The following is a 23,918-nucleotide window of genomic DNA, read 5'->3' on the forward strand; positions in this document are numbered from 1 at the left end:
CTAATCCCAGACCTGAGTGAGCTCTTAACCCAGCCTTCCTTCCTCCGGCCTCTCGCCTGCTTCCCAGCCTGCACATGGATAACGCCAGCCCCCTCCTGAAAGCCCTGTGCTGGGCTCGTAGCTCCTGCTAGACCCTTCACATGGCTCCCAAGAACCCTTGCTCCAGCTTCCGAGGCTCCAGTGAGCTGCAGAGGGCATTTCAGTCTCCTGAAGACATGTGACAAAATACAACGAATCTGCCCTGCCCAACCCCCCAAAATGCACTGAGCACTTCCCGTGTACCAGGCCTGGTGCAGAATCTTTATTTGGGTTATCTCACTCCATATTTAAATTTGCCCTAGGAGGTCAGTACTATTCTTGGCCCCATTTGGGGAAGCTGAGGTTCAGAGATGTAACAGAACCAGTATTTGAACTCAGGACTGTATGACTCCAAAACCCAGGTTTTTATCTGAAATATTCCACGTCTCTCTCCACATTGGGCTTGCTGCCCAAAGGCAGAAATGAGGAGGAATGGTCTAACTCACATTTGTGAGAATGAGTAGGAGGCATTGGGCCAGTTTTGCTGTCAACAGGTTTGCTGATAAAAACCCCTTTGTGGCTAAAACTGAGTGAAAGCCAGAAAAATCCACAAAATGAAGTTTGTAAGGAAAAATTTTTTTCCAGGGAACAGAATAGGACCTTGGATCTAAACATGAATGTGTAGTATTCTTGCGCTTGGGGTTTTAGCTGAAAAGACACCAGAATAACCTTCTAACCTCCACTTGGAAACTGAGTGCTGAGATAGAGTAACCTTGAGGACAAAAAATAGGAAATGTTTTGGAACGTCCCCTAGTGACAGAATTTGTGTGCTGAGAGCAGTCTTGAGCAAATAACACATCCAGAGTTAGAGGCAGACCCAGAGGAACGGGAATGCCGGAGCTTGTCAGAATCTACCCAGGACTGCGGTGTGGGCTGGGGGCACTCAGCCTGTGGGGAAGGGTTAGGAGTCAGAAAAGACCCCTGGGAAGTGCTCTGGGAAGCAGCAGCTTAACAGGCTCTGATGATACTTTGTTTTATTTTGGAGCGTTTATTTATCCTAAGAAACTCTTCCCACTGCACCCCCTTTGCAGGGGTCAGAAAGGGCTCGGCGTTCTGGATCTGCGGCTAAACCAGACCTGCAACTCAACCTGCCACAGTTGGGTTATGATTTATTATTCCTAATTCTTTTGCATTTTTACAGTGCCTTTTATGGTGCATTAAAGCGCAAGGGGCTTTTATATCCTTTATTCCCTTTGACCCAGAGGAAGTTCACTGGACATATACAGACGACCAGGAGCTGGAGTTCTGGTCTGAGGCCCACTGTGACCTTGGCAAAGTCCCTCATCCTCTCTGAGCTTCAGTTTCTTCTGCAAATACGGTTGTGCCAACCTTAGCTCGCTCACAGAATAGTTGCTGGGATGCCATGAATGTGGAAGTGTCCCCACCAGGGTTCTTGGCCTCCTTAATCAATAGGAATTGATGAGAGACCAGACAAGAAATTCATGCAGGGCTTTACTGGGGCCCCTGCTGCAGCAGTGGGGAGTGAGAACAAGTAACATTTTCCCTTGCTTGCTCCCTGACTGGGGGGCTAAGCTGGTTCCTTATATGGGGTGAGGGTAGGGGTGTGTCCAGGGAGTCGGGCCGGAGGGGTGGCCTAGATCGTTTGCCCACCCCTTTGTGGTGTTGAGTGCAGGGGGGGCACGCAGTACCCCGCTTTTGCTCCCGACGCCTTGCTTTTGCCGCCGGCTCCTCAGAAGTGGCAGTTGGGCTTTCTGGTCTTTTTGTATCTTACTGTCCGTAATTTACCCCAACTGCACATGCATGCAGTTATTTTTAGTCCCTTATAGTTTCTTTGTATTTTGTTGCTCCCTGAGACGCTTCTCCAGGTGCAAGCACTGCAGCAGTGGGTCCCGGGTCCCAACCTGTCTGAGAAGCATCTGGTAATGGCAGTGAACTGCACAGATCAGAAGTGTCCCACCTGGTGAGAATGTTGGTAGGAGAGGGTGGCAGTGACAGGCTGCAGAGCTCGCCCAAGGTGGGGTACTAGCATTGGGGTTCTTTGGCCAAACAGTCTGGCATTACCAGGGGACCGTCGTGTGCCAAGCATGATGTGAGAATCGCTGAAATCGCCTTTAGCTACACACATGCACGTTTTAACTCTTAACATGTGCCTACCAGTTAGCAGTTTGATCTCCCAGAAGGTAGAAGCAGCAATGAGGGGCACTGCTAATTCGGACACATGTCTGACAAATGAGGAGGAATTGGCTGGCGAAGTAGAAATGATGGAAATTTCGGTGCGAATGAAAACATCATCTTGGAACTGGGTAGGGAATTGAAAGGCATGAGCAGATATGTTTTCTTGACTTGAAGAAGGGAAATGACTTAAATTGAGGGGAAAACTACCTATGGGCCCATGCTCTGAAAGGGGCTAGAACCAAGTCTAGAGAATCAGGGTGCTCTTGAAAATGAAATTCGGACATATCAACCGCACAGGGCATGAGAAGGGAGGAAGACAGTTAAAGAATCGGATGAGGCTGATGAGGGGACCTTCTCTGATGATCTCAATTTTTAAATAGATCCTTTTAAATATGAAAGTAACACAGGCTTAATAGAGAGAACTGGGAAATAAAAAATGAAAAGGGGATAGTAAACATCACCTGTAACTCAGTTGCTGTTAATATTTTTATGCTGCGTTATAATATTTTTCTATAAGTTGTTTGAGATTATGTATGCGCACATGCTATTTCGTGATTTTCCATATGAATAGACACTCGTTATAAATATTATGTTATTGGCTGCATAATTTTCTACCAGAGATGTTGTTTACAGTTTACTTAACTATTTCCTTATTGATGTTCCCAGTTTTTCACTATTAAAAATAACACTGCAGTGAACATCTTTGTGCATGAACGATTTCTCTGTATCCTAAATTATTTTCTTAAGATAGATTCTCAGAAGTTAACATTTACAGGGCTCCTAAACTATCACCAAGTTATTTACTAGAAAGATCATGCCAATTTATCTTACCACTGTTTTCTGTGTGCCCGTCTGATGAGCTCAGATTTTTAAAAAGATGTACATAGTGGATGAAAGAACAAGTTACTGAAAATGAAATTTTTTATAAAACAAAAAATGAAATTTTGTCATTTACAACAGCACGATGTACCTGGAGGGCCTTATGCTAAGTGAAACAAGTCAGACAGAGAAAGACAAACACTGTATGATATCACTTATATGTGGAATCTAAAAAATACAACAAACTAGTGACTATAATAAAAAAGAAGCAGACTCACAGATATAGAGAGCAAACCAGTGGTTGCCAGTGGGGAGAGGGGAGGGGGGAGGAGAAATGTAAGGGTATGGGAAGAAGGGATACAAACTACTATGTGTAAAATAAATAAGCTACAAGGATATATTGTACAGCACAAGGAATATAGCCAATATTTTATAACAACTGTAAGTGGAGTATAATCTTTAAAAATTGTGAATTACTATATACCTATAACGTATATAATATTATACATCAACTGTACCTCAACAACAAAACAGTTTAACATATAAAGGAGAGTATTTTAGATCTAGAATGTTAAAACTAAGTGAGCTAAAAACTATGGGAGATGCTTAAGAAAACTGTGTTTCGAGGGGCAGTAAAAGAATAAGCACGGTATCAGCATGCAGGTTGGGTTGGGTGGCAAACAGAAAACAAAACTGGGCAACCTCTCTCTTTCTTCCCTCCCTTCCATCAAGCAGGGTGATTGTCAGACTGAAACAGGTAGTACAAACTGACATGAGGGAATTGAAGCCCAAGATGGGTGAATTGATTGTAAAAGTGAATCTAAGTTGTTCTAAATAAATTCAAGGCTCTTGGCCCAGGCAGATGACATCCCAGAATAAAGAACTTACAAGGGTGAAAGACCGCTGACAGTGATCCCTAAGCATTGTGGGAAATGGAAGAGGCACTAAAAGAAAGTGCCTGACACTCAGAGCAGAAAAAGGAAAAAAGGCAGTATGTACAGACTAAAAACAGCTAACCTGTTATAACTTTCAGATGAAACTCAGGAGAGATCTTCAAACATATATGTTATAAGCACTTAGGACAAAGTTATCCCTTAGGAACCAACCACCTGCCCCTTCTCTTCACCTTCTTCAATAAGGTTGCTCTAACTTTTGTAGTTATTGTATTTCTGGACATCAAGAAAGCATTTTACTTGAATTTCAGATGGTTCCATTTATGGCTGAACTGGAAAGATGTAGTCCAAATATCAGAGTATTTACACGTGTTGATAATTGAACACCTGAACCCAAACGGAGCCAATAACTGGATCAGTCTCCAGCTGAAAGAAGGTGGCTGGTGTGTCACCAGGGTGCTCTCATGTCAGCCCTCACGTAATCAGCGCTTTGTCGGTAAACTGTTAAGGTGACAGATGCTAATCAAAGCCACAGATGACATGAAGCTACAAAGTACTGACGATACTAGAGGTGGGTCCAAATCTGGAGGGACGGCTGCAGGCTGGAATGATGATGGAGAATAGCAAGATGGAATCTAATACTGATGGATACACGTCCTCACAGTTGGGTTCCAGACAGCAGCCATATATGTGCAGGGTAGGGAGATTATAAAGACGATAATGGTAAATAGCTATTAATAGCCTTTGCTCTATGCCAAATACTGTCCTTTGTATTTTATATCGTCATCATTTGTATCATCTTACTCTATCCTAGCTTTATGTCATCTGCCGATTTGACAAGCATGTCATCTATGCTTCAGTGCCACTTGCTTCACAAGTTGAAAGTTGTCCCCATTCTCCAGTTGAGGCGAGTGAGACACAGAGCGGTTAAGAAACTTGTCTGAGATCACACAGCTGGGAGGTAGAGTTTCCGTGCTGGTGCTCCGTGCCTACACGTTTAACCACTGTGAAAGTTCACACAGTCACTGAAACTTTTTTCTCTCTCTCTCTCTCTCTCTCTCTCTTTTTTTAAATCCTGAATTTAACTTGATGTCCTGCCAAAACACCAAATAACCTTAGACAGAGAGGCAAGGAGTCAATAAATATGGACTTCGGGCTAGACCAACTGGGTTCACATGTTGGCTCTTCCACTGGGTATGTGACTTTGGCCACGTCCCTTAACTTCTCAGTGCTCCAGTTTTCTCCTCTGTAAATGAGGATAGTGAACGTTTCTATTGTACAGGGTTGCTGTGGGGATTAAATGAGTTGCCTACAGAAGGCATTTAGAACAGTGCCTTTCACACAGTAAATGCTGGTAAGTGTTTGCGGTTACAGACATCCCTGGGTATCCGCATGGGGGGATTGGTTCCAGGACCCCCTCAGATACCAAAATCCACAGATGCTCAAGTCCCTTATATGAACTCGTGTAGTATTTGCATATACCCTACCTACGCACATCCTCCCATATACTTTAAATCATCTCTAGATTACTTATAATACCTAACACACTGCAAATGCTATGTAATTTGTTGTGACTGCGATGTAAACGCTATGTTAATAGCTGCTAGCACACAGCAAATTCAAGTTTTGCTTCTGGGAACTTTCTGGATTTTTTTTTCTGAGTATTTTTGATCTGCAGTTGGTTGGATGTGGAACCTCGATACGGAGGGCAACTGGAGAATCCATGTGGTGGGGTGTTAAGAGTTGGGGCCTGGTTCTCAATCCCAGCACCACCATTTCCATTTACCGTGTGTGGCAGTTTTCTCCTCTACAAAACGAGAAGGAATAATCGTTGTAGTGAAGACTCATGTAAATGCTCAGTAATTGTTAGCTATTATGATGAACAGAAACGTTGTCCAGAGATAGAAAGGTTCTAGCCCTGCTTCTGGTACTACTTTTAGAAATGGGAGCCAAATAGCATCTCCAGAGGAGGCAGGCAGGCCTGTAAGGCTCTAAAAAAGGCAGTACAGAACTTCTGTTTGGACCAATGAAGGATGTTTAATCTTAAGGCAAGATGACTAAGCAAGGAAGTGATAACCTTCCTCACTATGTCAAGGGTTACAGAACTGTTCGGTGTCATCGAATCTAGTTATGAGACACCGTGGGAGGTTGGAAAGAGTCAGGGAACCTGGGGCAGCTTGATCCTGATTCAATCTCTTAACTTTTCCCAGCTTCAGTTGCCTAATGAATAAGAGGCAGTGGGAGTTGTCTTCTATGATTCTGTCCTCTAAGCCACAGAATCTGCAGCCAGTTCCTGTGTACACAGAACATTTAGGATAAAGGGTGTTTTTGATGAATGTTTACTACAGCAAAAGAGCTTGAATTGAGTATTACGCAAACCAGCAACATCCTCTAATGACTCTGAGCCCCTGTTTCCTCATGTGTTAAATTGAAATGAGACTACCGTGGGTTTCACAGGGCTTTTTTGGAGAATTACCTGAGGTCATACACCTGAAAACACCTTCTTAAAATGTTGTTTATTATTGCTGTTACCGGGTTATAACTTTTCCAAGGATTAGAATATAAAAAAATACTCGTAAGCACCAAACTCTATTTAAGGTAACTTAATCTGTTTTCCGTGATTCAGAGGAGGCTTCAGGAAGTTACAAAATCTCAGGGTCATTGTCGTGAGCACGGAGTAGCTCTGTAGAAAAAGGGTCCCAGCTGCTTGTAAATGGGAGCGTCTTGACCGTATTAAACCCAGAAGGGAAGAGAGATCACATACTCTAAGCCCCTCGTTTTACAGATGAAGCCACTGAACCAAAGAGAAACTGAGTGGCCGGCCCAGCATCACATGTTAATTAATGGCAGATCTGGGAATAAAATCCAGGCTCCTATCTCTCAGCATGCTTTCCGTCGTTAGTTTAAACATAACTCAAAAAGTCTGAATCGAGGCTAAGAGCGTACTGATGAATGTGGCTGCTTCTTTGAACATGGAATTGGAGAGCTATCACAAGGAAGTTTAAGGGTCTGGGTATGTCATTGAAGGGTACGGCCCCATGAACTTGACTTGACCCGCTTGGGAAAAAAAGTGCGGTGGAACTCTTAGTAATTTTCTTAATCATAGCAGTTCATTTCTTCTGTGCAAAATCCTTCTCAACTATGCTCTGAAATTAATTGGCGTTAAAAATGCAGGTCTTGGGGTGGCTTTCACAGGCTTGTTATGTGCACAGGGAATAGCATAATGTAGGTACGGAATAATGGTCTCTCTCTCTCTTCTTTTTACTAGTGATCATTAACATGTATATTCTCCAACTTTGTTGAGCTAACATTGCAACACGTAACTGTAAAACAAGTTACATGTGATGTGTTCCTCCGTGGTCTTGCTCGTGTTCTGTTACACTAGCAACTGTCTACGCAGGATTGGCGTGTGCACACAGGTGCGTGTGAGCAAGTAGCCAGTGACGGTAGAGCCTTATTCCTGGATGCATTAAAAGCAGAGTCTCGCCTACACCTCCCTCTTCTTCCCCTGTATAAATCTCTTTCTCCAGGGATCTACAGGGGTTTTTTTGCTCTATTTTTAGTCTGTTGATAACTTGAGAAACCTCCCAGGATCAAAGTCTCAGAGGGGCAGGATTCATTTCACTCAGTCTTTTCGGAATCCCCAATGGATGTTGAAAATCAATCTGCATTCTGAATCTGGATGGGAAATACGTGGGTCAGCAGAATGTGGTGGATAAGAGCACAGGCTTGGAAACCCGGTGCCCTGGGTTCGAAATCTCAGCTCCTCTTGTGTTTTTGGTCACTGTGGTCGTGTGCCTTTGGGCAAATCCCTTAAATGCACTGGGCCTTAGTTTCATCAACTGAAACCCTCTCTCCTATGTTACTGTGAGCATGCAGTCAGATGAACTGGTATTTATAAAGTGTTCAAAATGGTGCTGGGTAACTATTAAGTGAATTCAATGGTCCTGATTCGATGGGAGTGACTTCTCCATCCAAAGGTGTAACACCCAGGCCTTAGGGCCCTGAGGTTTGAGGAAAGGAGGCTTCTTTTTCCTCAATTAGAATGGCAGAGCGCATCCTACACCAGGACCTTTTTATTCTATTGAATTGAAAAGGGTACAGCAGTGGGACTTGACTTTGAACACCAAAGTTTATCAAACCTCTTCCGGCTCGGTGCATGTGTCCGCATTCTCTCTTTGGAAGAGCGGTGATTCTACATCAGTTTATCACCTGGCCTCCAGCAGGTAGCCTAGTCTGTCGGGGTCACTTTTGTAAAACTGCTAGGATTGCCATGGTGTTCCCGGGACGGACTGAGAGTCGCCAGGTCCCCTTAGCCCACAAGCATTCAGTAGGTCCCTGGTGAGGGGGTTTCCACGTGATGGCTCCGCTTGCTTCGGGGGCTGGGCTGTGGGAGAGATTAATGGGAAGTGAAAAGAGAAACAGTTGTTCTTAACCGGCAGGGCTGTTTGGAGTGTGCGACTCTTCTTGTATTTAGGGAAAAGATTACTCATGCGTATTTTCTTCCATAGAATATAAAGAACCTCAAATTACTACTTGTGTGCCCACCCCCTTCTCACCCGCCTCCCTCACTTCAGTGTCTCCTCTGCAGAAACTTCAGCATTTTACTCTCATTTCCCCTCCCGAGCGGGATTCGGTTCTGTATTTGCTTTGGCACTCCCTCTTCCAATAAGCTACCCCTGTCCTTTTTCCTGTTTCTGACCAAGCATCTTCTGCCCTGCGGCCCTCTTGCCCCAAGGCAGTTCCTTAGGCCATGCTTGTCTGGTCCTCACATTCGTCCCCTAAAGGCTGGCTGTGCTCTTGCCTCTTGTGTGAAGGAGAAGAAAGGAAAGGTCCCTAATAACTAATCACTCTGCTGTTCCCGTTCAAAGGTGACACCATTGAGTGTAGGAAGTCAACTCTAAGGGTTTGTGTTGTTTTTTTTTTTAACCAGTTCAAAAGTCGAGGTCTTGCTGAACCATTTTCACACACACCCCACACACACCCCTCACTGTGATCCCAGATATGCATTTTCAAGGTCATTGGGAAGAGCTGGGATACCTCCTATCTCCAAGGACCTTTTTTTTATTAACTTTTTAAAAATGCAATTTTTTTTAATGTATTATTTATATGGTTGCACCAGGTCTTAGTTGTAGCAGGTGGGCTTCTTAGTTGCGGCTCACGGGCTCCTTAGTTGTGGCACACGGCCTCCTCAGTTGCAGCATGCATGTGGGATCTAGTTCCCTGACCAGGGACCGAACCCGGACCCCCTGCATTGGGAGCGTGGAGTCCCATCTACCGTACCACCAGGGAAGTCCCTAAAAATGCAATTCTTAAAGGTTACAGTTATTACCAAATACTGCCTATTCCCCATGTTGTACAATACATCTCTTACACCCAGTAATTTGTACCTCCCACCCCCCGACCCCTATATTGCATCCCCCCACCAGTGGAAACCACTAGTTTGTTCTCTGTATCTGTGAGTCTGCTTCTTTTTTGTTATATTCACTAGTTTGTTGTATTTTTTAGATGCCACATACAAGTGATATCATTCAGTATTTGTCTTTCTCTACCTTATTTCACTTAGCATAAGGCCCTCCAAGTCCATCCATGTCCCAAGGACCTTTTTTTTTTTTTTTTTTAATGTTATTTTATTTTTGGCTGCATTGGGTCTTCGTTGCTACAGGCAGGCTTTCTCTAGTTGCGGCGAGCAGGGGCTACTCTTCGTTGCAGTGCATGGGCTTCTCACTGCGGTGGCTTCTCTTGTTGTGGAGCACGGGCTCTAAGCACGCAGGCTTCAGTAGTTGTGGCTCGCGGGCTCAGTAGTTGTGGCTCGCGGGCTCTAGAGCGCAGGCTCAGTAGTTGTGGCTCACGGGCTTAGTTGCTCCGCGGCACGTGGGATCTTCCCGGACCAGGGTTCGAACCCGTGTCGCCTGCATTGGCAGGTGGATTCTTAACCACTGCACCACCAGGGAAGCCGAGGACCATTTTTAATAGGCATTGCTTCTTGGCCCAGTCAAGAGTCCAAAACAAAACCTTGAATTCTTTAGTGGCTGTGTTTATTCTAAAGATCATAGAGCAGTAACTACACATTATTATTTTACAATGCCCCTTTCTTCACGTGAAAAAAAAATCATAAAACTTAAAAAACTTTTAAAAAACAAGGAAAAAACTCTCAATGCCCATCTCTAATTATTTCAGTGCCCATAGTGCTTTATTGGTGCCCTACACAGTGGACCAGTTTCAAAGAGACTTCCCCAGAGTCCAAGGAAGCCAGCTGCCCTTCTTTAAAACTAGACTTTGCAAAGAAGCCACCTGCAAGACAGAGCCAGTTGTCATGCCCAGAGGCCCTGGGTCTTCTCAAGGGCATCTGAGCCATTCCATTCCCCAGTCCACCCGGGAGGAAAAGCAGCCCATCCAAATAGACCAGACAGTTCTTTGTCATGCCTGACATAAGGATGAAAGGTGCTTCTTTCCAGGATCAAACTGAAGGACACTTGTCAGAGCACACACTTGGAGTCTCCTTAGCAAGCTGAAGTAACTAAATAGAGAGACTGACGCTCCTCTTAGCAAACACTGATTCTGTTGTATTTGAACTATTAATTCATACGATATTTTAGAGAATAAAGCACTCTTGAGCATCTAGCTTCTTCTAACCCCTCAGTTCTCAGACAGCTTGGTTTCAGGATTTCTTTTGATTCTTTAAAATTATTGAAGACCCCAAAGAGCTTTGCTCATGTGGCTTCTATCTATATTTACCATATTGGAAATTAAAACTGCAAATTTTAAGTATTTGTTATATATAAAAATATTGCTTAACTCACTGAAAAATAAGCCAAGTAAATGTTAACATAAATATATATTTATGAATATATTTTCCAAAACCAAAAAAAATTAGAGTGGCATTCTTTGTTTTACATTTTTGCAAGTCTCTTTAATGTCTGGCTTCATAGAAAATGGATGGATTCTCATGTCTGCTGTCATATCACATGCTGTGTAGCCTCTAGAAAATTCCACCATATGCTCATGAAGGAATGAGAATGAAAAAGGCAGAGATAACCTCTTAATATTGTTATGAAAAGAGTTTTGACTTCATAGACACCCTGAAAAGGTCTTGGGAACCCTGAAGGGTCCCTGGATCACACTTTGATAACGACTGTTCTAAACCACTTGAATGATATGTCCAAGATTTCCCGCAACTGCAAAATCAAATAAAAACATAGATTCACAGTCAGGCTTCCAGACAGAGACCCAGCCCGAGCCATCCTCTCAGCTCCCTTTCACCCACTCCTGTCCGACTCAGACTTCAAGTACCACCCCTACCAGGAAGTTCTGACATCAGCAAGTACAGTAAACAGGCGAGAGACCTTTTATCCTTACCTTGCCCTCTCATTCCCAGAGGCTATAGCCTGATAGCTTCCCAGAGGCGAGTGCGTTGCTCTTCCTGGAAGAAGTTTCAGGGAACACTTCATTATTTGGCATCTCTGGAAGGTCAGGCCCCGCTCTGGAACATTCTCACTTTGAAAGGACGCTGGGCTACAATCAGATCAGCTCTGATTCTTTTTTTTTTTTTTAACATCTCTATTGCAGTATAATTGCTTTACAGTGGTGTGTTAGTTTCTGCTTTATAACAAAGCGAATCAGTTATACATATACACGTTCCCATATCTCTTCCCTCTTGCGTCTCCCTCCCTCCCACCCCAGCTCTGATTCTGAAGTCGCCTCCAAAGCACATTGACATTTGTCATGACTCTGAGCCCCCTCAGGTGCTTCAGGCCCACTCCACAGCTGCACCTTCAGGGCAGACCAGGAATCCGGACACCCCTGGAGCTGGAGACGGCCAAGGAAAAGGACAGGGCTGTGAGACCTACGGTTCCTTAAAGACATAAAAAGGGATTCCCCCCCCCCCCCCATTTTGCCTCTAAATAAAAAGTTCATTTGATATCGCACTTTACCACTCATGAAGCTTGAGTTTTACCTGGGATTCAGAGTGGAACCTAAGGGCTCTTCGGATACGGAGACTCAATTTCATTAACTATTCGGAAATCTTTGCCCTTTATTTCAACTAACTGACAAGACCTTTTTTCTCTCTCTCTCTCTCTTTTCTTTCTGCCTTGCTGTCTCTCCAACAGGCTTGCAGCCAATGTACTGGAGCAGAGATGACGTAGCCCAGTGGCTCAAGTGGGCTGAAAATGAGTTTTCTCTAAGGCCGATTGACAGCAGCACGTTTGAGATGAATGGCAAAGCTCTCCTGCTCCTGACCAAAGAGGACTTTCGCTACCGGTCTCCTCATTCAGGTGAGGGTCTGGACTCCGGACACGGGCTCAGCCTGGAACGTCTGGTAGCCAGAGTTGGCCTTTGTCACCACTTAGCCTCCCAAGAGATCTCCACATCGTCACAGTGAACGCAAGGACAGTGACCCAGCTTAGTAGAGGACAGATCCTGCTGACGTAGGCCAGTTTGAGGGGAGAAGAGGAAGAATTTCCAGGACCGGGGGAAACTTTTAAGGTTAGGAAAAGTAACCCAGTTCGGACCTATAGACCCTGGTACTTAAGGGATCTCATTGCACCACCAAATAAGGAAGAAAATGCATTCTGACCCTCTCTCTCTGCCTTGCTTCTGATTCTGAAGACTTTTACAAGAGATGCTTGAGCGTGAGTGTAGATTGCAAACTGCTCAGTTAAAAACAACGACAGGAAGATTTCGCTGGCGGTCCAGTGGTTAAGACTCCGCACTCCCAGTGCAGGGGACGTGGGTTTGATCCCTGGTCAGGGAGCCAAGATCCCACGTGCCGCGTGGTGCAGCCAAAGAAAACAAAAACAAATAACAAAAGACAGCAGAGGCAGGGGAATGAGCACTGCTGAGGTAGGAGGAGTAGAAAAGGAAAGAAGAATCGAGGGAACAAGAGAGAAGGGCTGGGAAAGGTGGAGATCCTAGTAGCCCAGGCAAGTTTAGAAACAAATGCCCGGGGCTTCAAGTGATTTCCTTTAGAAGTACTGAATTCTTTGAAGTAATGCATCTTGTAGCTTGTAGAACACCTGAAAAATACAAGCAATGCATCTAACTAGAAAGATTTGTCAAAATAAGGGTTCCTGAACCCACATGGGAAGGTTTCATTCAGTGAGGAGCTTTTGTACCTACAAAGTGTATTCCTGACGTGGGTAAGGTTTCAGATATACTTTCCAACTTCATTTCTCACACTTGATGGATACTTTGAAGTAGAGATTTGGGAACTCCATATGTCCAAGGGGAGCTTTGGTCTCAGGTTTCTGCCTCTTGAGGGCAGCTATTCAAGGACTGATGGGCCCTCCCTCTGTCAAGTCTCACCGCCAGCCCCACTTCGATGCAACTTGTCTGGCAGAGACGGTGTCTTCTTGACTGAGGGCAGGGGTCCCACAGGAGGTCTGTGCCCAGCTGCGTTTACCCCGATTTACTCCTGGAGGCTGGCCGGAAGTTAATACACTAGCTAACCGCCACGAGGAAACAGCCCCATCACAGAGGGCAAGATAAGGGTGTGTATGGAACAGTATCGCCCCAGCTTTTCCCAATTGCAGCAGAACCGTTTATATGAGGAAATGATAAAGGGGAAGCTTCCCCCAGAAGTATAGATGTTAATGGAAACTTGAAAACTTAAATCAAGGCTGAAAAACAGATCATTGCTATGGTTTTATAAGGGACACAAACCTACCTGAAACATTTGGTCTTCAATCATTGATTCTTTCTGTAGCCTCAGAACAAGAAAACCGTCAAACAATGATATAAATAAATAAATAAAACTAACCTAAAAGGAACCTCAATAGTTCCTTTTAATTTAATGCAAAAACACTTCCCTTTTCTGTTCCAGTGGAAACTCAAAGATTATACTCAAAGGGGCCAAGTTACCTATCTGGAGGAAAAGAGCTCTAACTCTTTAGGGTTCCGGAGAAATTACTCATGTCAGGCAAACAGAGGAAAACATAGTGATGTGTTTTAACTTGATTTGACTTAGACCTTGGGCATGCTTTCCTCCCACAGTCTTTGTAAATCTGCCTTCCCCCCACCATATCTCAGGTGTTCCTTTTTGTTGCTGATTTATTTTTCTCTCCGGTGACCTCTCAACTTTCCTTGTGAAACTAGGTTCTCTCTGCTCAAAGCTGGGAGCGAAGATACACAGAACCTGTCAGTACGCCCTTGCCACTTTGTCAGGTCTTTGCCGGGTGGGCCACGTGGGAAGCTGGACAGGACCCTGCTGCCCAGTTGGAGCCAGGATTGCACTGAACCTGAAGGCGCAGGGAGCTGGGGAAGGAGAGAGCAGAGTCGGGTGGGTCTCAAGAAAGCAGGGGTGAAGTTGGTCTGGGACGTGAAGGATGGAACTGAGTGGGTGGGTCACTGGAGCAGCATTAACTTAGTGTGTTTGGGTGGCGGTAAGGAAGCCCCCCTACGGATGGAAGAGGCAGCATAAGGCTGGTGCGATAGTCGGGGCGTGGTGCCGTAGCCACGGTTAGGAGGGGGCAGTAGAAATTCATTCTGTGAGTGTTCCCTGGGCAGCTCCACATCAGAGGACGGAAATTTGGGCTGAAGGACTTGAGAGATAGAGAGATGATTTCCAGTTGGGTTGTCCAGTGGGGCTCAGTGGTGTGGTAGCGGAGCCGGACTTTGAAAGCTTTGAAAGGTGAGCAAGCGGTAGGCAAGGAAAGGTGTTGAGGCCAGTTCGTGTGGGGGAGGAACTCAGAGAGGAGGCCACGTGAGCTAGACACTGTTCATCGTCACTCTTCACCACCCCCCTCACCTGTCTGCTTGCCTCTTCATGTCTCAAGTTCTGCTACTTTCTCCAGGAATGCTTTCCCTGGCTCCCATCCCTGCATCCCTGATTCCACCCCACCTTCCTTTCCTCCACCTCTCCCCACCTCGGTCTGGGTCCTCTTTTATCTCAGAGCATTTCCTAATTCTGTCATGGCCCCTGACACACACACACACACACACACAGACACGAGCCACACACTGTGTTACATGTGATTGTTTTCTAGTCCGTGTCCTCCCCCGGAGGAGAGTTCGGTTTGGACCGGGCTGTGTCCCGTTACGCTGCCACGTCTCTAGCATCTAGTGCAGCTTTCAGCCAGCACTCAATAAATATTGGTTGAATTATGACCCAACCTGAGAGTGCCTTAAAGCCCAGGTTAAGGAGATTGGATGTTATTTTGCAGGTAACGGGAAACCACTGAAAGGTTTTGATCAGGAGAATGATACGATTGGAGCTCTCCCTTTGGTGTAGACATTTGCCATCTGTGCATAGGGTGGATTTATTGGGTCGCTAAAAGCAGGGAAGCTAGATACAGTGCTGTTGCTACGGTCCTCATGCAAGATGCTGAAGTCCAGAAGAGGATCAGTGACACCAGAATAATAATACTTCCGGCACTTCGGCCAAGCGATGCCAGGACATCCAGGAAGATGCGTCCTGTTCTGCAGAATCTGAGACAGGAACCAGGCCAAGCTGGGAACCATCATTTTGAGCATCATCCCCATTACATCAAGCTGAGCATAAATTTACACCGCAGGTAATTTAATTAAGGCATCAACCGGAAAGCCGTGGACGGAATATCAAGGTGATACCTGCCAGTAGGGGCCGTAAGAAAACTTATCACAAACAGGGGAGAATTGTCAGAGGGATCGGAAGACAGAACTAAGTAGGAGTTGAGAAGACCCTTCCCATGAAGTAGCCAGCCAGCAGGGTGATGAGGGCGTGATATACCTGCTCACATTCTCCTTAGATAGAGACAATGTATAAATAGAAAACCTTGTTTCTCTCTCAGGTGGAACATTTGGTACTGCTGCTTCTGACGTGGGCTTTGCTTTAGCCTTTGGTGTAGATGTCGTGAGGTCCAGGCTCTACATGTAGCTCTTCCGCAGATCACATCACCTCGTTTGCCCTTATTTTCCTCATCCATAAAACGGGATTTTCAGCAAGGGGATCCTAAACTCCCTTCAACTCTGAACAGGTCAACCCAGCTTCAACCACTGAAAGTGTTAAGCTTCCAATAAACATTACAACTTCCCACCTACAGGCAGTAAATAAATATTCAAGAACTTGGTCTCCTTCGACCTGTGTACCTTGTAAAACCTGGACTTCACCCGGTTTTTTCCTGTCTTTCCTTGGATCTTTTTTGCTGCCTACGACAACGCAGCAGCTTCTCACTAGTCATGGGGCTGCTAGAATGAAGCAAAAGTACCTGGTGGCCGGCGCATCACCATGAATGGATGTTTATAGCTTCCTCCCAGCCACGTTTCCTGCCTGACCTCACCCAGACTTCTGCTTTCTGTGTTTGGAAATAACATTCCTTGACACTACTCATTCCAGATGTAGAGAGGAGAGAACGGGAGCTCAATGAATTATAATTACTTGAACAATTGAGATACCTTAAGTCACATATGGTAGCCTCTCTGAACTCCGCATTCTTTGACCAATTTAACAAACTACATTTACCGTGTCCACTTCCAGGACAAAGGTCCTCCCTTTTCAACCACTAGAATAAAATAGGGAATGTACTAGAATGTACTTTAAAATATCATCTCCAAACAGAAGATGTCAAGGTTGAATATAAATGGGATCTATTTTTTGAAGTAATCTCTCAATCAGAGGATACAACAGGATGACATATTTATGACATTCTCAAAGTTAAGGAAAAAAATGTAAAGGAATCTCAGCTTTATAAAATGTCACCGGGACAGGGTAATTTTACCTAGTCCTTGAGCGACTAGGTAGTTCCCATATTAAATGGTCTGGGATGATTTAAATTCAAAGGAATTTCACTGAATTTTATGAATTCAATGAATGTCTTACAATGAATAACTCTAATGTGTTTCTTGACCACCTTGAGGCTGTGAAAACATATTAATAAGACGGAACAGACAAGTTAGCACTGATACTAACTTTTATTTAGAGTTATTCAGGTGGAACGTATCTATGTATCCATTATTTACATGAACAAAAAGTTATTAATTTAATTCATGTGAGACTTTCTGTCAATGCTAAACAAACAAACAAAAAAAGCAAAAAGCAAAACAAACATATTTTCAAAGTTCCTTCAAGCCAGTTCAGCAAAAAGTGAGTTGGGGTTGCTTTACCAAGTAAATCAGTTTTTACCGTACTGCGGTGTGATGTTACAAACCTCTCCAACCCACCAGAACCTTTGACTTTGGAAATACGCTTTGCTTGTGATCTTCAAATATAGTAAAATTTCTTTGAAATTTCTTTAAAGTGAAAATACCAGTCTTTATCTACATATAGTTCCTTGGAAACCAACTTGCCTATTAATCTCTATTAAGCAATGGTGGGTGGTTTGCTGAATTGAGTAGCTGAATCAACGGGCTGTTTTAGACCCAAGTCACAGGGTCTGAGGCCGTGGGTCACAGAGGGGAATGTTAGCCCTGAAGTGTGGGAGTTCCAGCAGACATGACCCTTGACTGAAGACGCCCAGAGTGGCTTCTTTCTTCCCTTGCTGTGTCTTGGAGCAACACAAGCGAAAAATATGTGTATTACCCATCGGAGAAATGCTTAGATAAGTCAATTACAGGAAAGTCACTGCATTTCTTAGAACTTAGGTTATCCTAGCAGTGAAATGGTGGCGATAACTGAACTTTTCTGCTGTACAGAGTCATATTTTAACATGTAAAACATACAACAAGTCCTTTAATTAACAGGGCATACTTATGTCACGGTATTTGGATTTTCTCACAAGCTTATTCTTTGCTTTATCTTACCTTATATTCTGTATCCAGGTAAAGGCAGTTGTCTTACTAGATGTCTTCTCTAAGTGATTTATTCTCCTCTTAAATATAATATTCAAATTTTCCCACAACCTGCTCCCATTTTTTCCCTAAGATCTCTGTGTCCAAGACATAGATACCAACTGAATTTCACATATTTGTTCCTAAGTAAAAGAGTAGGTTTATTTTTACGGTCACAGAAGGCACTCCGCATTAAATTAAAATGTTTGTAATTCAAGCAGCCTACAAAAATGGATTGAATGGAATGCTTGGAAACTAAGATAGAGCGGAGTTGGAAAGCCAAGCCATCCCATGATGGGAATGTTTGTTAGGCCACCAGTGGGATCCCCCAGGCCTGTGTCTGCGTTGGTGTTTTCACTGTGGAATTTATGATGAAACTGAAGGAGCCGAGGCCTCGGACTTCACTTTGAACCTATCACAGGCAGAGAGGACCGGCAGAGAGAGTTTTCTCTGACAAATCTGAAAAGTATCCCTCCCACACTGTGCCTGCTTTCATTTATTTATTTATTTTTTAAAGAATTGGTCAGAAGGAAACGAAAATCTCTGAATAAAAACGGAAGAGAGAGACAGAGAAAAGAGAACAGTTTGCAGATGTAAGAATGTGTTACTTTAGATAATCTTCGTAGGATGAGGTGTACCTAGTACATCAGCACCGGAAAAATGCAGATTTTCAATAATGTGACGATTCTGCTTTAAACCTACTGAACCCAAGCAGTTAAACGATGTGAAACGCCTGGGGGAGAGGCTCTGGACAGTCTTGAAGGTGACACTCTGCACTGGTCCCAGCCTTCTGCAGAGCAAGTGGTGTGTAATAAGAACTTGAAAACCAATCAGACGCTTTCAACCGATAACACCGTTTCAGGAAAATATTGGAAGGAAACAATCCAATAGAGGGACAAAAGGGATGCCCTTAGCAATTCTATTTATAATGGTAAAAACTGGAAATGCCCAGGCCACCCCCGACAGGAGACTTGCTAAAAAAAAAATGCGGAGAATATAAATATAGAGGAATACACTGTAGCTTTACGGCCATTCGTTGAGTCACTTATTATTTCTTCAGTAGATCATACAGGGCCTTGCAGATCACGTTCAGCACTTTACATGTTATTTTAAAGACAGGTAGAAGCCATTCAGGGTCTGAAGCAGAGACTGGCATAATGAAGTACAGAGGTGAGAAGTAGGATGTAGGGCCGTCGGCTTGGCTGGCAGGTAGGTGCAATCGCGGTGACTTAAACTAAGATGGACCAGCGGAGAAAAGGGGGTGATTCAAGCAGTATTTAGAGGGCAGAGTCTATAAGTCTTGGGGACCGATTAGATGTTGTATAAGTGGGAGAGAGGTGTTAAGGACGAGTGCCGAGTTCCTGGCCCAATCAGGTGGGCGTTTACTGCACTAGGAAACACCACGTGGGTTGTAAAGGCGTTTATGTCGAACACATAAGATGCGCGGTGCCCGGGTGGCATGCAAGAGGACGTATGTAGGAGGTAAGTGAAGGTTCTGGAGTTGAGGAGGTAGGTCTGGCTGGAGTAGATTTAGCATAGACAAGCTGATTGAAGCCATGGGAGGGGATGAGATTACCCAGGGAGAAAGATGATGAGAGATCTGGGGGCCTTAAAGGTTGGGGAAGGAGGGAGAGCAGAAAACCAGGAGACGGAGGAATGTCTGAAGCCGAGGGGTGTTCTAAGGCCGGGGGCGGGTGCAGTGACTAGTGGTGATGATGTTGCTGAGAGGCAGCAAGTCCCCAGGTACCATTGCCCTTTGGGTTTGATGACAGAGAGGTGACCTCAGCAAGAGCGCTTTGGAGAGAGGGCTGGAGTGGAGACCAGAGGGCCCTGAGGAGTGGACGGAGAGGGGTGTGGTGATAACAGAGTTGGACAGCTCCTCAGGGAGTTTGGCTGTGATGGGAGGAGGGAAACAGGAACAGCACCCGGAGGGGAAGATGAGGACAGAGAGGGGTGTGTGTGTGTGTGTGTGTGTGTGTGTGTGTGTGTGTGTGTGTGTGTGTGTGTGTGTGTGTGTGTGTGTGTGTGTGTGTGTGTGTGTGTGTAGAAGACAGGAAACACTTGAAGCTGCTTAAATGCTAAAGAAAAGAACCCTATAGAAAGAAGTTGAAGGTACATTGTGAACTAGAAGGAAAGAGAAAGAAACCATGAACTAGAAATATCTGTATGACATGATGTCAACTGGAAAAAAATTCCATTCTTATGAATGTGCCTTTATGAAACTTATGCATGTCCTTTAAAGACAAAAATATTGAAGCAGAGCAAATAGTTTCCAGATTTTTTGGAGACACATCTGTTAATAATTATCATAATCACAAGGAGTACCATCTCCTGAGCGCACAGGAGGGCAGACATGCGGCTGGCGCACTTGTTCACATTATCTCATTTAATCCTCTTAACAGCCCTGCGGAGTCTGGGCATTTTTCTCATTTGAGACAAAAGAATATTTAACTAAGCCTTGAACGAAGGCTCAAAGAGAAAAGTAGTTTGCCTCAGGGCACGCAGCTGTTGACTAGAGGAACCAGGATTCAAACCTGGGACTTCTTGCTCCAGAGCCCAAGCTCTTTCCTCTGAAAGTAAAGAAACTTTGTCATAAAGCAGAAACTAACACACCACTGTAAAGCAATTATACCCCAATAAAGATGTTAAATAAAAAAGTAAAGAGACGTAGATATGTTTAACCCCCTAAACAGCATCTTTATGATCTTGGTCATCACTAGTCTTTGCTAAGGCAACTTGCAGCAGTTTTATTCACTCTCGCTACTGTTCGTTTGGAACAAATTGCAAATAAAATCATAGAATTCAGGATTCTCCAAGTCGTTGCCTGGCTTTTAACATCAAGATCACTGATACAAAATTGTATGTGTGTTTAGTTTGTGGGTTTCTCTTCTGTGTGTGTGTGTGTGTGTGTGCGCGCACCTAGGAGTATATCCAGGGTTTTGGGGACCTGAAATTTATAATTTGAGGGCACATAGTTCTAGGTTTCCTTTCATGGGACTATACAAATAAAGGCCCCTGAAATTCACTAGCTCCGAGGCAAATCCACTTGTGCGTGTACCTGTGGGTACATGAACCATGTGTGTATGCCTGAGGATATATGGAGAAACCAGCAGAAGCTGTTATCCCTTAAACAATAGCCTTGATTTCATTGCTTAGCACAGTAGGAGCATCTTTCATGGTTAGTACGAGTTATTCCTTTTCTGGGAAGACAGAGAAGATTTATCAAGAGTTGAACAGGCCAAGAGTTTTTTGAACAGTGCCTTTGAATTCAGGCCAGTGGTCATTAGCTTAGTTAGATAGATAGTGCTATGACTCGTGCTCTTTACACAGCAGGCAAATAAATATGACTTCTCTTTTTTATTATTTATTTATTTATGGCTGTGTTGGGTCTTCGTTTCTGTGCAAGGTCTTTCTCTAGTTGCGGCGAGCGGGGGCCACTCTTCATCGTGGTGCGCGGGCCTCTCACTATCGCGGCCTCTTGTTGCGGAGCACAGGCTCCAGACGCGCAGGCTCAGTAGTTGTGGCACACGGGCTTTGTTGCTCCGCAGCATGTGGGATCCTCCTAGACCAGGGCTCGAACCCGTGTCCCCTGCATTGGCAGGCAGATTCTCAACCACTGCGCCACCAGGGAAGCCCCATAACTTCTTTTTAAATCTGTTCTTTATTCCAGAGATCTCTTGTTAAGATCACATTTGAGATGTGATCTCCTGTGTATAAGAAGATTTTAAGAATGTAGCAAGAAAACTGACTGAGTATCGGAGGAATCGGGGGCCAGTGGAGATGGAAGAGGATGGAGTGGGCGGAGCGTCTTTATTTATTTAGGAAGCTGTTGTAGATGGGATGCACGTTCTGTACTGCCCCAGAGACCGAAACTAAGAACCGCGGTACATGAGATTGCAGAGGAGGCCAGATTCCAACTCAGCAGAAGAACTTTCTGTCGACTAGAGCTGTCCAGAAATGGTTTGCTTACGTTGTGTCCGGCTCCCCATCACAGAAGTACTCAGCCAAAGCTACTTCTTGGCAGGGGAAGAGGAGGCAGGGGACTTTTACTGATCACAAGTTTGAGTCCATCTAGGAAACCTATAGAGTCCTCTCTAAGTCTAAGATTCCAAGCCATTACCAGGCACACACTCCTCCTGCCAATCATACACACATGGCACATACGGTGGGCTGGTTTTCCCCCCAGAGTAGCGATTCGTTTGTGCTAAGCCAGCCACATTCCCCAGCTGAGTTCCTGGTTGCCGCGGAAACATGTCTGTGGATGGACGGTCCAGTTGTGGCCATACTCTGCAGTCTTAGAATTAAGTTTTTTCTTGGCCCAGGACCCTGGGCCCAGGCTCCCACCCATTAGCCAGCTATCACAGGTGCCACTTACGAGTGTTACCTTACTAGTTCTTGTGGTTGAGTTAAAGAACTGGCAGAGCTCTGCCTGACCGGCCCCTCTCCAGCTCTCTCGTCCACTCAGAGAGGAGCCTTCTCTGCTGGGCTCCCTTCGCCAGCTTTGGGTTGAGAGGCTGGGGAGAGGCAGTACAGAAGGCCTGGGAGAGTATGGGGCAGAGCACATATCAGCCCCGCTGCAGGCTTAGCCCAGTGGGGGAATGGCCTCACTTCACCTTGCCCTTTCTGAAGGGGGAACATAACACTGACCATGACCCGGACAGTCTTCCTTTGTTCTCCTGAGACCTCCTTCGGGGTCTACCGGTCTGTCCTAAACCACTTGAATGATATCCATAATAATAGCAGGAACAGCGGTGGTCACACAACAGCTGGTGCTTGCTGAGTTCTCACTGCCCGGTGCTGTGATGAGCTTATTACACACTTACCTCATCCAGTCCTCACAGGCATCCTGGGAGGTAAATACTGCCAGTATCGCCATTTTCCAGATGAGGAAATGAGGCCTGGAGAAGGTAAAGGGCATCCACTTTGTTGCCTCGCTTTCTCTGTGCACGTAGAGAAATGGAAACAGAAAAGAAAGTGACCTGCCTGCTCTCCAGCCACCATACCCAGAGCTCCTCCAGCCCCCCGAGTGACCTCCAAGGAGGGACCACATGTGACATGCACCAGGCCCTGCTTCACGACGTCCTCTTCTGAGGGAGATGTTTGCATTTCGCAGAGAAGCTCAGGGACCTGCTCAAGGTCGCCTGATGCACAAGAGCTGGTCCTCCAGCCCCGGCTGCCGGGCCCTCCCCTCACACCAGCCCGCATCCAAACCATCAGAGTCCAACGCCCACACACACACTGCATCTGTATTTCCTGCCTCCCCTTCCAAAGTGGGTACACTAATAACTGACCATTTTTGTTAGTATCATCAGGAACACATTTTTTTTCAGTGTTTTCGTTTTTCTCTTCAGCTACTACCGGTATAAAGCATCGCTCAAACCCACAGGATAGAACCCAGCGTTGTGAGGCCATGTAAATTCGGAAAAGTTCAGGAAGACATTTACACTAAACCAAGACACAAAATGTTGATTAGGGACTTATTTTTGTAAGCGATTAAAATATGAATCATTAAAATAGGACTGTATTTCAGGCTCTGTATCCTCATCTCATCAGAGACAGCATCACCATGACTACTGGATTTGAATTAGATGAGCTCCAAAGCCTTCCCAGCTCCAAAGGCAGTCATGTGTCACGGGTCTACCTTACACAGAACATTTTTAAGTCGGGTTCAGAACACCTCTGCGGTTCCTCGCCCGTTTCACTAAAAGGAAATACCCAAGTGACGTGGGGTCTTCAGTTCTTAGAAGTCTTTTGCTCTATTTGATCACAGTAGTAAACAGTGGCAGTAAGTTATATTAATAATGACCAAAATTCAAAGGTAGAGGAAGAAACAAAATCAAAGGAAAGACACCAGGGCATCTCAGGAATCACTTAGGACGGGGTATTGTGGAACTTATATTTGGTACCAACAGAAAAGGCACAGAAGTTTGCAGAAACAAAGGAATTCATTTGCACTGTTTCTCAGATTCAGGCTGAGTTGAAGAGGAAAAAAAAATAATTTAGCAATAGCCCACAATATGCAGTAAATTAAGTTGTTAATTAAAGTATCTGTTTAAAGTGGCTGAGATTAGAGACAAAAGCCCACTGTTTGGTACAATTGTTGACTGCGTATCTGTATGTGGCAGGGCGTGGGAGACAGTTAGAAAAGCCTGTGGTATTTTAAAGATTAATCACCCACCCCTAAGGGGTTTTGAGGCACCCACCTGCATTTTTTAACTTGGATCTAAGTCAGAGGGGAGGGACAAGACC

General features: G+C 44.9%; 1 protein-coding gene across 15 annotated transcripts in view; it reads left to right on the top strand.

The window, feature by feature from the left end:
* ETV6 (ETS variant 6) overlaps positions 1-23,918 on the top strand; it is a 415,605-nt gene that overhangs the window by 352,491 nt on the left and 39,196 nt on the right. For all 15 annotated transcript variants that reach the window (XM_029205490.1, XM_029205498.1, XM_029205491.1 and 12 more), the window contains one exon: positions 12,038-12,202. In XM_029205490.1, coding sequence (XP_029061323.1) covers positions 12,038-12,202 — 165 coding nt within the window. The remainder of the gene's footprint in view (positions 1-12,037; positions 12,203-23,918) is intronic.

This window comes from Monodon monoceros, unplaced genomic scaffold (genome assembly GCF_005190385.1).
Source record: "Monodon monoceros isolate NGI ecotype Baffin Bay Population unplaced genomic scaffold, NGI_Narwhal_1 Super_Scaffold_6, whole genome shotgun sequence".
In the NCBI taxonomy this organism is placed as follows: Eukaryota; Metazoa; Chordata; class Mammalia; order Artiodactyla; family Monodontidae; genus Monodon; species Monodon monoceros.